This window comes from Cheilinus undulatus, linkage group 8 (genome assembly GCF_018320785.1).
Source record: "Cheilinus undulatus linkage group 8, ASM1832078v1, whole genome shotgun sequence".
NCBI lineage: Eukaryota > Metazoa > Chordata > Actinopteri > Labriformes > Labridae > Cheilinus > Cheilinus undulatus.
In genome coordinates, this window is record NC_054872.1 from 50,924,972 (window position 1) to 50,939,818 (window position 14,847).

Below are 14,847 nucleotides of genomic sequence, written 5' to 3' on the forward strand. Positions count from 1 at the left end.
TGTTTGCGATTTGAAAATTACAGCATGCCATATTGCGATTTAATCTAATATTTGAGTAATTGCCCAGCTCTATTATAAATATATAAATAACCAATACATACAACAAATGCATACAACCCTCAGGAGAAGCCAGCTCTCCAGAGGATCATCACTGGCTGTGCTCTCCTCTCCTTAGAGGAGCTGTTCAGGTCCCACTGCCACAGGAAGGCCCTGGGCATCCTGAAGGACTCACCCCACCCACAACATCACCTTTTCCAACTACTACCCTCAGGAGGATGGTTCAGGTCAAAAAGAACCAAAACTAACAGACTAAAAAACAGCACATATCCCAGAGCAGTTTCAATATTTAATGAGAAACTGCTTGAGCACTGAATGAAACTGCAAAAACAATTTCATGTACTTTGTACGTTGCACGTTGTCACGAGACACTGAGAGGGGGTCACCAGACGCCTTAAAAAAGCTATGAACATATTTAAAATTACACTGTTGCCATTTTACACCAATTTTACCAAATTTAAACCCTTTTCATTACCTTTCAACACAAATTTTTGCCAATTTTAGCATATTTTTGACACTTTAAACCCATTTATTTCAATTTTATACCCTTTCCACCACTTTTTTCTGCCTGTTTTTGTCACTTCTAAACCAATTCTTGCCACTTTCTGCCTATTGTTGCCTCATTATTGCCACTATTAACCACTTTTTGCATCCCTTTTTACCCATTTAAACCAGTTATTCCATTGTTGCCAGTTTAAATCTTTTTTTTTTTATCCCAGTCCACCTAATTTCCCTCAATTTTTTGCACTTTTAAGCCATTTTAGCCACTTTTTAATCCCCTTTTACCACTTTTTGTGCCTGTTTTTGACAATTTAATTAATTTTTGGTTATTTTTTGCCACTTTTAACCCATTTTTGTTCTTTAAAAATTCAATATCAAAATCTTTTCCAGCATTTTTGCCATTGTTAACTAATCTAAGCAATTTTTCACCCCTTTTAAATAACTTTTTTAACAAAAGTTATTTTCATTTTAAGAATATTTACAACACAAATGAATAGATAGAGATGTTGATCTTTGATAAGAGTGGTTATTATTCAGGTCAAATATCAAATATGGTTTTCACAGCTTAACTTCACAGTGGATCATGGTTTTGCTGACCTCCATGGTCCCCCAGTTAGGCTTGGTCCCAGAAACCTCCCCCTTTATCCCTCCTTATGGACGGCCTCGTCTCCACATGACTATTCTAGAATGTGAAACTATCCTGGTGTGGCTTTTCACATCAATAAGCCATAGTTGATGCATTTTAACATGAATTTAATATAAGATAGACAGACAGGTAGGAAGGTAGGTACTTTATCAAGTCAGAAATTCAAGCATCCAGTCGCAGCTTTCGAGACTTATGACATGGAACGTCTGATACGTTAACTTTGCAAACACCCCACACGCTAAGAGTGAATTAAAAAAGAAGCCGCTGTAGAAAACAAGTATTAAGCCGTTAGAACTCAATGTTAAAGTTAGTGAAATGTAAAAAAACTATTACATTTTCTTTCATAACTCAAGCCATTACACAACTAAGTTTTAAAAATGTACAAATATGAATCACTTTATTTATACTAAAATAGAGTTGGTCAATAAAGTTGAAGCTAAATACAAACTAAACATACAGAGTTAACAAATGTATTAGACCACCTGTCATAAAAACAGGAAAACATAAATATTTTAGAAATCTTTCAAAAACTTGTTTAAAACTAAAAATGTTATTGTTATTTATTTGGCAAATAACAAACTGAAACAACTAAATAGTCCTTTTTCACACATAATAACCTAAAAACTTCATATTTTGTACGGCCTCCTTTGGCCTTGATAACAGCTTGCATTCTTGCTGCCATTGTTTTTATGAACTTTTCCACACTCTCTTTTGTTATTGAGTTCCAAACAGTTCCTAGCTGTTCCCACAGATTTGCTTTAGATGAAACTTTTGTGCCATCAATCTTTGAATCTACTAAATCCCAAATTTGTTCAATAGGACTCAAATCCAGACTTTGACTTGGCCAGTCCATCAGTTCCAGTACTCCAGAGTCCTTTTTCTTGCTCTAATAGTCTCTGCACAGCTTTGAAGTCTGCTTGGGGTCATTGTCTTGTTGGTATATGAACCCTCGACCAATCAGATTCAGTCCAGAAGGGACTCCATGATGCTCTAAGATGTTGTGGTAGACGTTCTTGTTCATGATACCGTCCATTTTCACTCATTTGCCCGCGCCGTGTCCACAAATGGAACCCCATACCATAATGGACTCTCCACCGTGTTTCACTGTGGGTGCAAAGCATCTGGCGTCAAAACCTTCTCCAGCTTTTCTGCTGACATAAACACGACCATGCTGACCCAAGAGTTCAAACTTGGACTCGTCCTAACTTGTATAATTTTTAAAATATAGCTATTTACATGCTATTTTAAGCTATTTCTGTGCTTTTTCAGCCATTGAATGCAAATTTCAGCTTCTTTTAGGCCAAAATCAGCTATTCCTATACTATTTTCAACTATTTTGGGCTACTTTCAGCTATTTTTATCCTTTTTTGAGCTATCAAATGCCATTTTCAGTTACTTTTATGTCATTTTATGCTATTTTCAGCTATTTTTGTACTTTTGGCTATTTTCAGCAGTTCTTCCACAGTTCAGCTCTCAGCATCCCCGCACAATTTCAGCTGAAATTGCAGTTTTGATCTAGTTATCAATGAAATCGTGAACATCTACAAACTGTGCTTCTATGTGGATCAAAAATGTTGTGTTTATATTCCTGTTATTGCATTGTGTTAAAATAAACCAGGATAAACAGATTTGACAGCAGTAGTCAGTTTGACAGCAGCCCCACGTGCTCCTTCTGTTTACATTCTACGGAGGGAGCACGCGGAGATCGAAGCTCGCCCTCTCATTGGTTTGACGTCACGGAAGCTCCACCTGAAGGCGGGACACGGAGGCGGAAGCTGTTTGTGTACCGCGTAAAAAACCGTTATTAACTCCATCAGTTGAACATAATAGCCGATATATGCTGTGACGGATGATTCCTGAGTGAACGTAAAATCGTTAAAGTTTAACCGGAATTAACGGGAAGCTGTTTTTACACCATAAAACCTTCCTTCGATTCGGTGTCCGTTACATTTCAACGAAAGACCTGGTCAAACACGGCACATAACCCGTCAAACTTCTTTCTCACGACCAGAAAAAGCAAGTTTTTGCAAGGGAGAGGTGTATTAGTCGCATTTTTAGGTTTCGGCTTTGTTCGTCTGTCACTATCTCGGTTCAGATTTGAACATTTAGCGCGTTTCTGTTAACCGGGAAGGAGCATGCGCAGTGGGTGTCGGCAGCATATGCGGATATAAGGATTGGCGCCGGCGCCACAGCTGATGCATTCATTCATTCATCGCAGAGGAGGTAAGACCACCGACCCTCGGAGGGCTTTTATACTGATAATTTTAAGATTTATAACATATTTCTGCTTCCTTAAGTTTGTTTACAGAGTTTCATCTGTTTACAGAGTTTCTTTTATGGCCGTCTTGTGAAAGAATTTGTATTAAGATGGTTTTAAGGCTTTACAAGAGCAATAGTGCAGCCAGATATAGATTTTAAAGTCATATTTGACCTTCATTTAAAAGCCCTTGAGTAGATTTAGCACCTTTATTACCTTGTTTGGGCTTTGCATGTTATCTTGATGGTGTTTAGATGCTTTTTTAAGGGTTTACTGAGCTAAACCTGCACAAACACTGAAGCCTCTCTTTGACTTTAAAAGTAAAAAAAGTGATATAAATATATGACTTTTCTTTTGTTGCATGTGTTATTAATTAAAGCAAATGTTGAGCTGTTTGCATGCCGAAGATATCGATTAAGGTTAATCTGCATATCGGGGTTAGCTGGTTATTGTTGACCTAGTTAGCAGCTAAGTTTGCTAACTACTGTAGCACCCCTCCAAAACTTAGCATCTTAGTAGTCTCGGTTTACACGGCTTTTGTGGCGCTTAACTTACATTTAAGAGGTCTTATTTGAGATATGCTGTTCCTAAGAGATTAATCTTCCACTCGAGGGCTATTTCAGGTCAGTGTGGTTGATATTTAGCGGTCTTTTCCTCTAGTTTCCCCCGCTATACTCTTAGGCTCGGGCAGGCTGGGCTCAAATCCTCCCGCTTCCACTCTGCGGAAATTGGCGCGTCTTTGAGTTTCAGTCCTTAAATAAAGTTAATATTATCGACTTTACACCCATTTAACGCACACAAATGTTGTCTAAAGACGTGTGCTTACATCTTTATGGTGAAAAATGTCGGTTGAAATGTGGCATTTTTGAGCTTTTTTTGTTTGAAATCGAGGGAACAAGCAGCCCCCTCCTTTTTGGCTTCAGACACCACACTAGCTTGCAGAGCTTGTCTGGCTAGTTTTGCCTTTTATTATTACACACATCCACCAGTTATGTACGTATTAAAGAAATATGGTTCCTGTAGTCCTAAAAAGTGTCACACTGGCCTCAGTAACCGACTATTATTCGTTTATGGCGCTATTTTAGCTCTCTTTGTTGGTGCTCACAAGCTAACCTCCAGGTTGTCTGTTATCACAAGCTAACCATCTCTTATCATATGAAAACTTGAGCCTTAAAAATCTTATCTTCTGTTTTTTTTTGGGCACAACGGATTTTTCATAGGATCCTCCTGGCATAGATAGAAGCATATGACTCTCCTTACAAGATTAAATAAGATAATTTCCTCAGCTAGCCTGTTACAGGCTTATGTAACCTCATTGTATTCATCTCTAACATGATGGGTGCTGTGAGTCTTTGGTCCAAATCATGAGCCTAAAGGATCATAAAGGGGTTTAAAGGTGTTTAAAATAAATATGCTAGTGTGAAAAATGAATAATTTGAACTAATTCAATCTGTTCTGTTGAATTAATCAAAAAGTACCATAGAGACTCTAACCAAAAACTGCTGCAAATAAATTAATAGTTTTGTCCAAATTGCACATTTTTGTTGGAGGTATGAGTGGTTATAGAATATGTGCAGGAGTTTGCATTCATTTTGGGTATTTAGAAACAAGAAACAACACTGTTTGTGGTCAAGTACTTCAGTTTTAGTTGCTGACCTTGTTTTTTAATGCTTGTAAATCTGACTTATCTTTACCTTTTTTGTCTTCGCAGCGCAGCCATAACAAAGTTCAACAAAATGTCCAGACGCAGGTGAGCAGCTGGTGGTTTTTGTTCTCCAGATGTGGTCTAGGGGCCCACATGGGGCCTCACCAGAAACGGAGGGTTTCCTCTTTTTCTAGAACTGGAAAGCGAGGGTTAAATTTTCACCACTGATCTCTGAACAGCAAAACATTAGTGCATAATTTACATTCCTCCTCTACTTTTTTCATCCTCATTTATGTTAAATATCAGACATGACTTTAGCTTAGACCACATAATGAGAGGGTAACATACTCCACAATGATGATGGGTACAGTATCTGCTTTGTACAAGCACTTGGTATCACTGTCTGTGCATCCCCTATGTGCCAGATGTATTAATGTAAATGTGTAATATTTCTATGCTGCATCAGTGCTAAATGTGAAGTAATACTTTGCATTTATGGTGCATAGAGCATTTAATGGGAAAAAATGTCTATGCAATATAACATGAGCATGCACAATACTACTTTGGTGCAGTAGCATCATCAGTAGCAGATAGTTATGGTGATTGTTCATGTACAAAACTACTTTTGATTCATGACTTTCCAATATGCAAGCATGTCTCTTAAGATGCAATAACATCTGAGTGCCCCCACACAATGCACTTGCTTCTCTGTATTACCTCTTTTAACAAGTATAGAGTGTATAACTGAACACGGGGAGTCTTATCCTGATTTTAAGGGAGTAAATTTAATTGATAATGTTCAACGGGAGATATTTTATTCTGCTGTATTCTAGCACAGATGGCAGGACGTAGGTAGAACATCAAGCCCTATTTAAATGATTTTATACTAACATGGAAAGTTACTTACCAGTTCTCATCCAGCTCCTCTTCTATGTTTGACTTGCACTAAGTTAAAATAATGCACTGTCTAGAAACCATGTGAAACTGCATCGTCCCTGTTAGATATAAATTTTGAGTTACCCAACATCTGTCAACATCTTTAGGATGGTTCTAAAACAAATGTTGAGTTCATGAAATCCACTTAAAACAAATCTAATAACTCCTACTTGTCTCTGCATGAAAGCTGAGCAATATTTTAACAATCTTGTGACAGAAAAATGCTTTCATGGGAGATAAAACCTGTTCTTTTTCCTTCTGTGCTCAGTGATGTGAAGCTTATGCAAACTGTATTTTTGGTTTCAGCGGTCGCATCACTTTGCAAGCCAGAGATTCAAACCGGCCTGAGCCGACCGTCAGACCCCCGCTGAAGAAGAGAAAGTCTGAGGTATGAGTGATTTTTAATAAATAATGATGATTTCAGGTTATAGCTTTACTTGAAATACTTCCTGTAAAGCTCTGAAAGCGTATCTGCAGCTTTATTATCCTGTTGTTTATTTTCGTTTTCTCTTCTGCAGCCTTCAAAGAAAAAAGTTCAGCCTGCAGCCAAAAAACAAAGCTATGAAATACAGGTCAGTGTGTCCACGAGCAATTAACTCGCAATGATTGTGTGTTTTACTGATAAGAGTTCCAACCAGGATGTTGATGTGTGTTGCTACCAGTTTATTATCTATAATGTGCCCCCACCCTTCTAGTCAGCTCCGCCCTTTTTAAACTACATTTTGCAGTGTTACATTCAAAGCAAATCCTTGGTGGTCAGTGAACACAGCGTCCATTTTATATTTATCAGCTTTTAAAGACATGTTTTTGGGTTATGATTTATGGCATAGCCTTTTCTATATTCTTTCTAGTGATAAAGGAAGAACATGAAGCTAGTTCTTGTGATAGTTTGATAATAGATCTGGTGACACTGAAGGTGAAAGTGACTGTAGAGTTTCTGTACCACCTCTTTAGAACCTTCTTTTCACCACTGTCAGCGATTAGCTTGATTGGAAAATTTAAGTTTACAGCACTAAGAAACTCCTACTTTTAAATGCATTTTACTGAAGTTGATATTTATTTTAATGCACCTAAAGTAACACACCTACAGAAGATTGTGACATTTAGTTAAAAGAAGTACATGGCAGCAAAAAGCAACTAACAGAAATTCTGCAATCCCTCAGAATCTGAACTCCAGTCATCTCATGGCATTAAATTAGTATGCATACACTTTTGACATGTTTAATTTACCCCATTTTTCTCTGATAGTAAGAAAACAACCAACATTTACTGCACAGTCCTGTAAAGCAAACACTTGGACTAAACCCTAAACTCTTTTCTCTCTGTGACTGCAGAAGTGTTGGTCGGAGGATGGAGCCAGTCCATGCGTCCTCATCGAAACCCCTCACAAAGAGCTGGAGCCGTCAGATACGTCCTGCTTCAAGCAGTACACGTTCAAGAACCTCTTCATCAAATCCTCCCCCATCCCTCGACTCAGGTAACCACACGCCTGGGTGTGTTTTACACGTCAATGGGGCTACTGCAGCTCGATGCCTCACACTGAGATGTTACCCCACCCTGCTCTCTATTCAGAGTTTAACGCCCTTGTTTTAACATTTCATCTGTTTTTAGTTGCTTTAAAAGTAAAATCAGTCCAGTCTAAGGCTTCTTCTTGATCTGAACTTGAAGCTGAGTAGTTGCAGAACTAAAGACTTAGTATCCATGTTTTAGGTCAGTACTGCAGATGCAGCTGGATCACAATTAAATTACTGTTTGCACTACTGAAACTGGACTTTTAAAATCCATGTCAACATATCAGTTTGCCCTGAATAATACTTGGAATAACACACCAGAATATTGCAGCTGGAGACTAGTTTACTCCTGCTTGTATATGCCTTAATCCAAACTTGACCAGTCATTCTGAGCATGCTCCTTAGCTTTAACGTCAGGCTTCAACCCAGACAGTTGAACATCAGTGCAGAGCAAAGCTGCAGCTGCATTCTTATTTGACTGCAGAGGTCCAAACTACCAGGCAAAGGGCCCCAAAGTCTTGCAAAATTTCTTAATTTGCATTGCTGAAAACAAAGTATTTAGAGGTCTTGCTTTTGCTTAAGAAAGGTCTTAAATTGAGGCTGCAAGTTTGATTGAGACATGCCTGAATACTTTATCAAATCCAGTCTTGTAAGCATTGCACACAAAGATATTATTGCCAAAAATAATGGCGTTAGAAGATCCTCTTTGTAACCCTCATTATTGAAAACACTGAGCTACAGTGTAGCATGCGTTGTATCAGCATAAAATCTTAGGTGCAGGACGTAGATGACGTAAATCACACAAGCTCCAATAGTAACTGGCTGAAGAGGGTCATACCTTAATCTTAGACCTATTTTCATCAATAAGTTGTGAGTCTAATGTAAACATTTGAGGGCTTTAAAAAGCCAGATTAATGAGGACTGTGGCCATGAAATGTCCTTGCTTAGGACTTTTTAAAAGCAAATATATATTAGTGTTGATAATGCTCAAGAGGAAGCGTGCATTTGTGAACAAAACGATGCTAAAACCTGTGTTTTCTCCTCCAGCTGGGCCAGCTCAGACGACGTTTGGATCAAAATGATCAACAAGGAGCTGAAGTACGTCCACGATAAAAGCTACCTGCAGAAACATCCCAAACTTCAGCCCAAGATGAGAGCCATTCTGCTTGACTGGCTGCTGGAGGTGAGGAGACAGTGGAATCAAAATATTACCTTATGTTTATTAAAAATGCAATCTTTATGAACATTTTTATCCAGTGTTTCAAACCTGTATTGTTTTGTTTTCAGGTCAGTGAGGTGTACGGTCTCCACCGGCAGACGGCCTACCTTGCTCAGGATTACTTCGACCGCTACATGCTGACTCAGGAGGATGTCAGCAAAGAACACCTGCAGCTCATTGGCATCACAGCGCTGTTTATTGCCTCAAAGATGGAGGTGAGTTCCTCATAATCATCCTAACGTGCTTGTCTTTTACCATTAATCCATCCTCTCATTCATGTGTGTTCATTATGCATGTCTTAAGGTGTTAAACTAAAAAAATATGACACATTTGTTTGATTCCTTTGTCTCAGTTTCAGTGTTTTTCATGAGTGGTAGTTGGACTATTTTAATAATTCTTTGCTTCTTTCCAGGAAATCTATCCTCCTAAAATCGTGGAGTTTGCCTACGTCACAGATGGAGCGTGTGATATGTGGGACATCCAGCAGACAGAGCTTCACCTACTAAAGGTACAATTCAGAACAGCAATGCTAGAAAGAGTAGGCTCTCTTTCTAGATGAATGAATACTTCAGTGATCCCACAGGAAATCTAAGTTTCAGAAGGAACAAGAATTGTACTTTAGATCAGTGGTTCTTGACGTTGGGGTCGCCAGACACTGAGAGGGGGTCTCCAGATGCCTTAAAAAAACAAATTAAGCTTCTTTTTTTTTTCAGTTTCCACTTTACACCAATTTTGCATGATTTTAATTGCTTTCATAACTTTTCCCACCAGTTTTGCCCATTCTGACGCATTTTTACCACTTAAAACCTGTTTTTGTTCATGACAAAACCTTTCCACCACTTTTTTCTGCCTGTTGTTGCCATTTTAAACCAATTCTTGACACTTTCTGCCTAGTGTCTTCTCCGTTGACCCATTATTGCCTGTATTAAGCATTGAGACCACTTTTACACCCATTTTAATCACATTTCACTATTCGTTATGCCCATCTTTGTCAGGTTAACCTGTTCATGCCAATTTCTGCCTACTTTCATGCCTCAATTAACCTTTTTTTTTCAGTTTAAACCAGTTTTTTTTCATCCCATTTCACCGAATTTTCCAACTTTTTTTTTGCCAGTTTTAACCCATTTAGGCCACTAAATCCCCTTTTACCACTTTTTATGCCTGTTTTTTGCCTCCTTTATCCAGATTCATAACCTTTTGCATATTATTTGCCACTTTTATCTAATTTTTGCCAATTGTAACCCATTTCTACTACTTTCAAAATCCTCTTTCACCACCTTTTTCACCATTTTAATCCAATTTATTATTACCTTGTCTGCACATGACTATTCTTGAATGTGCATGGCTGTGATCAGTCACCCTAAGTGGGGGTCCCCGGTCTCTGGCACCTTTATTTTTGGGGTCGTGGGCTGAAAAAGTTGAGAACCACTGCTTTAGATGTTCTAAAGACTTCATTTTTAATGTTCCACTTGGCTCCTGGTACAGTTTAGTTGATTTTTGTGATCCAGGTGATGGCTAATCACCCTCATGGAGCTGGAAGCACCAGACAAGCTCATCCAGACAGTCGTGGAGGAGGGAAAATGTCAACAGGCAAAACACGCTCGTTTAAATTGTGTTTTCCTGGAGTACATTAGCACTCAACACCACCTTAACAAATTGCAACCCAAACTTCTTACATTTTTCAGTCATAACTAGATGCCTGTAATGATAAAGGAGGTCAGTTTGGACTTGAGATGGGTTAAAAAGTGATGGAGGAATATCCTGCAAAACAAAGCACATCATACTCTTTTTGCCGCATTTTCTCCAGGCACACATCCATGACCCACTTTTAGGTCCTGACCCACCAGTCTAGAATAGCGACTCATTATAGTCAAACTATTAGGAGAAAGCCTGAATACCATCTTTATACCTGGGGTCCTGTATTCATCCTGTACGTCGTTTCTTTGTGTCTCCTCCTGCAGGCGTTGGACTGGAATCTGTGTCCGGAGACACCCATCTCCTGGCTGAAGCTGTACGCTCAGGTCGAAGCTCAGAAGGAGGGGGAGAACTTTCTAGAGCCACAGTTCTCTCAGAAAACGTACATCCAGATCACACGGGTAGGTTCACTCTCATGATGAAATGAACTAAGGTGCATCTAAATTAGAGGATCCCAAACTAACCAGCCTGTGACCCCCAGAATGGCAGTGCTCGATAAGGGCTCCCAACCCCAGTCCCTGTTATTCTGGGGCTGTGTGCTGAAAAGTTTGGAAGCCCCTGGTCTAAAGGTCACACATAATACTCACCTTTGACCTTTTTGTTTCAGCTGTTGGACCTGTGTATGATGGACATCGGCTCCTTGGACTGGGACTACAGCATTCTGGCTGCCGCTGCTTTCTGCCACTTTTCTTCGTTTGAAATCGTTCATAAAGTCTCTGGTTAGTTGGATTTCCACCTAAAACTAAACTGACATGTTAAAGGAGGAGCCTCGCTCTCCTATACTTAGAAACTCCTGTTGTAGAGAAATGTTTGATCAATCCTAACATATTTACCCATCTGTGTCTGTCAGGTCTACCCTGGGACAGTGTTTATCCCTGTGTTGCGTGGATGTGTCCCTTCATGGATGTTCTCCAATCTGAAGCAACGCCTCAACTGAAAAACTTCCCCAAAGTCAGACCTGATGACAGACACAACATTCAGACACACGTGGCCTATCTTGACCTGCTGGTGAGGAAATCAAACGCACCTAGAAAGAAAACTGTGGCTCTGTGTTAGGATGGAAGGAAAAGCCAATCAAATAATATCTGTGTTCTCCAACCTGCTGAACATTTTGTCTTTAAGGCTTCAGTATATTTTCGATGACATAAGCCGTTAAACGACAGGTATGACAGGTTTTGTAACACTTGATCTCAAAGACTTTTATCCAACCTTTGAGGACACAGGATTCAATAATTTAACTAAAGTGTGCAGATTGGCAAGATGGAGACTTGCAGCTGTGGAAATATTTGCAGCACATTTGGGGGTATATTTGCAGCTCATACAGGATATATTTGGAGCTGATGGAGGGAGATATATGCAGTTCATACAGGGGTTATTTGCAGCTCATACAGGAGATATTTGCAGCTGATGGAGGGGGATATTTGCTGCTGCTAGAGATAATATTTGCAGCTGGTGGAGGGAGATATTTGCAGCTGATGGAGAACATATTTGCACCTGATTGAGGGGGATATTTGCAGCTGATACAGGGCAATATTTGCAGCTGATGGAGGAGATATTTGCACCTGATTGAGGGGAATATTTGCAGCTAATGGAGAACATATTTGCACCTGATAGAGGGGGATATTTGCAGCTGATACAGGGCAATATTTGCAGCTGATGGAGGAGATATTTGCACCTGATTGAGGGGAATATTTGCAGCTGATACAGGGCGATATTTGCAGCTAATGGAAAAGATATTTGCAGCTGATTTAGGGGGATGTTTGCAGCTGATAGAGTGGACTATTTGGATATTTACAACAGATATGGGTTCAAGATTTACCACTGATATATAGAATAACTACTGCTGATATAAAGGGTATTTACAGCTGATAAATTAGGTTGTCTATGGCTCACATAGGAAAATTTTTGCAGCTTATGCATGGGGTATTTACATCCAATATATCGTTTGCAGATATTATTAGAATGTTTCATATCCGTAAATACAGATGGCATGCTGATAACATGCTTGGTGGTTACTGTGCTAAAAGTTCTAGCAATTAAGGAACAATGCAGCAGTTCCTGCATCTTAAATTTTCATAATCAAAAACCAGGTGCATGCTGGGTAGAAGATTTAGTCATATTTGAGTTTGAAAACCTTCATTTTGTCCTTAATATTGATGTTTTTGTTTTGTTTTGTTTTTTTTTCCACAGAGGAAAGCTCAGGAGCGTCAGGTCGACCTCCCATCTGGTCATCTGTCCCCCATCGCTGTGGGATCACAGCTGACTCCGCCCAGGAGCACAGAGAAACCAGCCAATCACTGAGCAGGGCCCAAACAACGCTACCTCTCATCCTCAGAAGTGACCGCTGACCCCTCGGACCACAGCAGCTCCTCGCCGCAGCTCCTCTCAGAGGAGGAGACAGGGAAACTTCATGTAGCAGATGTATGTTAACACTAATCAGGACTCTGCTTCCTGTTGGGTTTTGTTGAGCTGATTTTAGTCAAATGCAGACATGGAGATTGTTGGCAGATTTTTGCAGGGAAACAGGTTTTCTTTAACACAGTAAAACTAGTATGAATATTTGGGCAAACTCTGAGACCTGTGCATGCAGCAGTCCACTGATGTGAGGCGTGGCAGCTGCCAGGGAAGCAGGTCGCTTGCTGCTCTTATTTTGAAAAATGGTTAAGAGGAAGCAGAGGATTTTGAACCCTTGTGGTATTATCTGGGAGTTCTACTGGTGCTTTTCTTTAAATCTGAGGCTTGAACGCTCTCAGATGGTGCTTCAGTCAGATTCTCAGGAACAGAATGAGGAAAATCTCATTTTCTACGTCTGATATTTCATTCCACTGTGAGCCGTGGAAATGTGTTCTGTGTAGGTGTGATCCTCTAAATTCCCACTGAATTGTGTGTAAACTTTTAGATTTACACTCTAAATCACAGCGGATTAAATGATGTGATTGTCTAATGAGCCTTAGGAACAATCAAACTTTGATTTGCTGGAAACGTCCTGAAACCCAGAGGTGTGAACACACCTCTCTTGTGTAATGGCTCAATAATTCCCTATTTGATTTTTGTTAAAGTTGCAACCTGGTTGCACGTTCTTGTTACATTCCTGGAAGACTTGACCTTTGATAGGACGAACCGCCTACAATGTGCAAAGTTTAGCTTTTCATTGTCTCTGCTTTGTATTTATTGATTAGCCTTTAGTGTGTAAAATAAACCTTCTGTTCATATGTTTAAAAAAATCTGATTTTCAGTGATACATGAGCTCTGTGTCATCACTGCCAAAGGCGAAAGCTATTTATGATTTTTGCTGCCAGTTCTTCATGAAATGTACACTAGCCTGTCCTATCTTAGTGCCTTTAAGAAAAAAGTTGAACTACGCGAGGTTTTTTATTTGAACTCCAGCGAGTGGAACGGCCGCTGAGAGACTAACAAACCTGTGACTGTAAACGTGAGACTCCTCAGCTGACCGGAGGATCTGCAGTGAACAACCATGTAAACTGTATGTAGATGTTAAAGAATGTATGTTTTTGTACATAGAACAACAAAAATTTGTATTTTTCTTTTATAATGGAATGTTTTAAATAAAAAGATATCAAATCACTTTAGAGTTTAGTGTGTTTTTCACATGCAGGGGGGTCTGCTGATGCAAGCAAGGCTACAAACAAGCGTTTCTCGTTTCTTACTTTACTTTAAGAGGATTTCACACATTTATCCTGAAAGGATTACCAAAAAATCACTGTGATGCTGGTTGCACAAAAGGCTGCACAGAAATTTCTCTGGTCAAATTTCAGACATTTCTATCAAACTATTTTCAGTGAAATTCTTTTTGGTGGCCTAATCTGTCTCTTTAACGTAGTTTGAATGCTCTGCATTTTGTTGTACATCATTCTGATTAACATTACAGACATGAAACAGGGAAAATTTGTTCACTTATGCTTTTAAATCAGTTGAACTTGTTAACATGTCCAGTGCTATTTAAGCTAAGCATCAAGGACTCATGCACTTACGAGCTTTATCTGTCCCTTATGAACACTGGTTCTCAACTGGTGGGTCAGGACCCAAAAGTGGGTCGTAAACTAGTTTCAGAGAAAAAAAAAAGCGAAATATCTCTAACACTGAAGGCCTAGGCAGACATCTATTCAAATACTTTATTTTGCAGAATTAGTGAATTCTGATTGTGTTCCTGAGATTTTCATGTATTTATCCTGTTATCTTGGATGGAAATATTTTCAAGAAAGTTTTCATGTGATAATTTGTAAACGTCTTGTTACTTTTCAAACAAAATGTGTTTTAATGGATAAACAGTGAAATAAAATGTTTGCATGCATGTCCTCCCAAAGTGTTAGCCCATCTCTCTGTTCAGCCTTTTGCTGTTTCTTCCAAGGTCCAAATTTT

General features: G+C 39.2%; 1 protein-coding gene across 2 annotated transcripts; it reads left to right on the forward strand.

The window, feature by feature from the left end:
* Window positions 1-3,372: 3,372 nt before the first annotated feature.
* On the forward strand, window positions 3,373-14,006 carry ccne2 (cyclin E2). 2 transcript variants are annotated; one of them, XM_041793743.1, is made up of 12 exons: window positions 3,373-3,427; window positions 5,173-5,211; window positions 6,349-6,430; window positions 6,561-6,614; window positions 7,377-7,519; window positions 8,601-8,736; window positions 8,841-8,987; window positions 9,185-9,280; window positions 10,734-10,868; window positions 11,075-11,186; window positions 11,318-11,475; window positions 12,658-14,006. In XM_041793743.1, exons 2-12 carry the CDS (start codon window positions 5,198-5,200, stop codon window positions 12,766-12,768), a joined length of 1,188 nt encoding a protein of 395 aa, XP_041649677.1. In that variant the 5' UTR covers window positions 3,373-3,427; window positions 5,173-5,197; the 3' UTR covers window positions 12,769-14,006. The 2 variants fall into 2 exon arrangements, with proteins under 2 accessions (XP_041649677.1, XP_041649678.1); XM_041793744.1 differs by lacking the exon at window positions 3,373-3,427 and adding an exon at window positions 3,997-4,084.
* The last annotated feature ends 841 nt before the right edge of the window (window positions 14,007-14,847 follow it).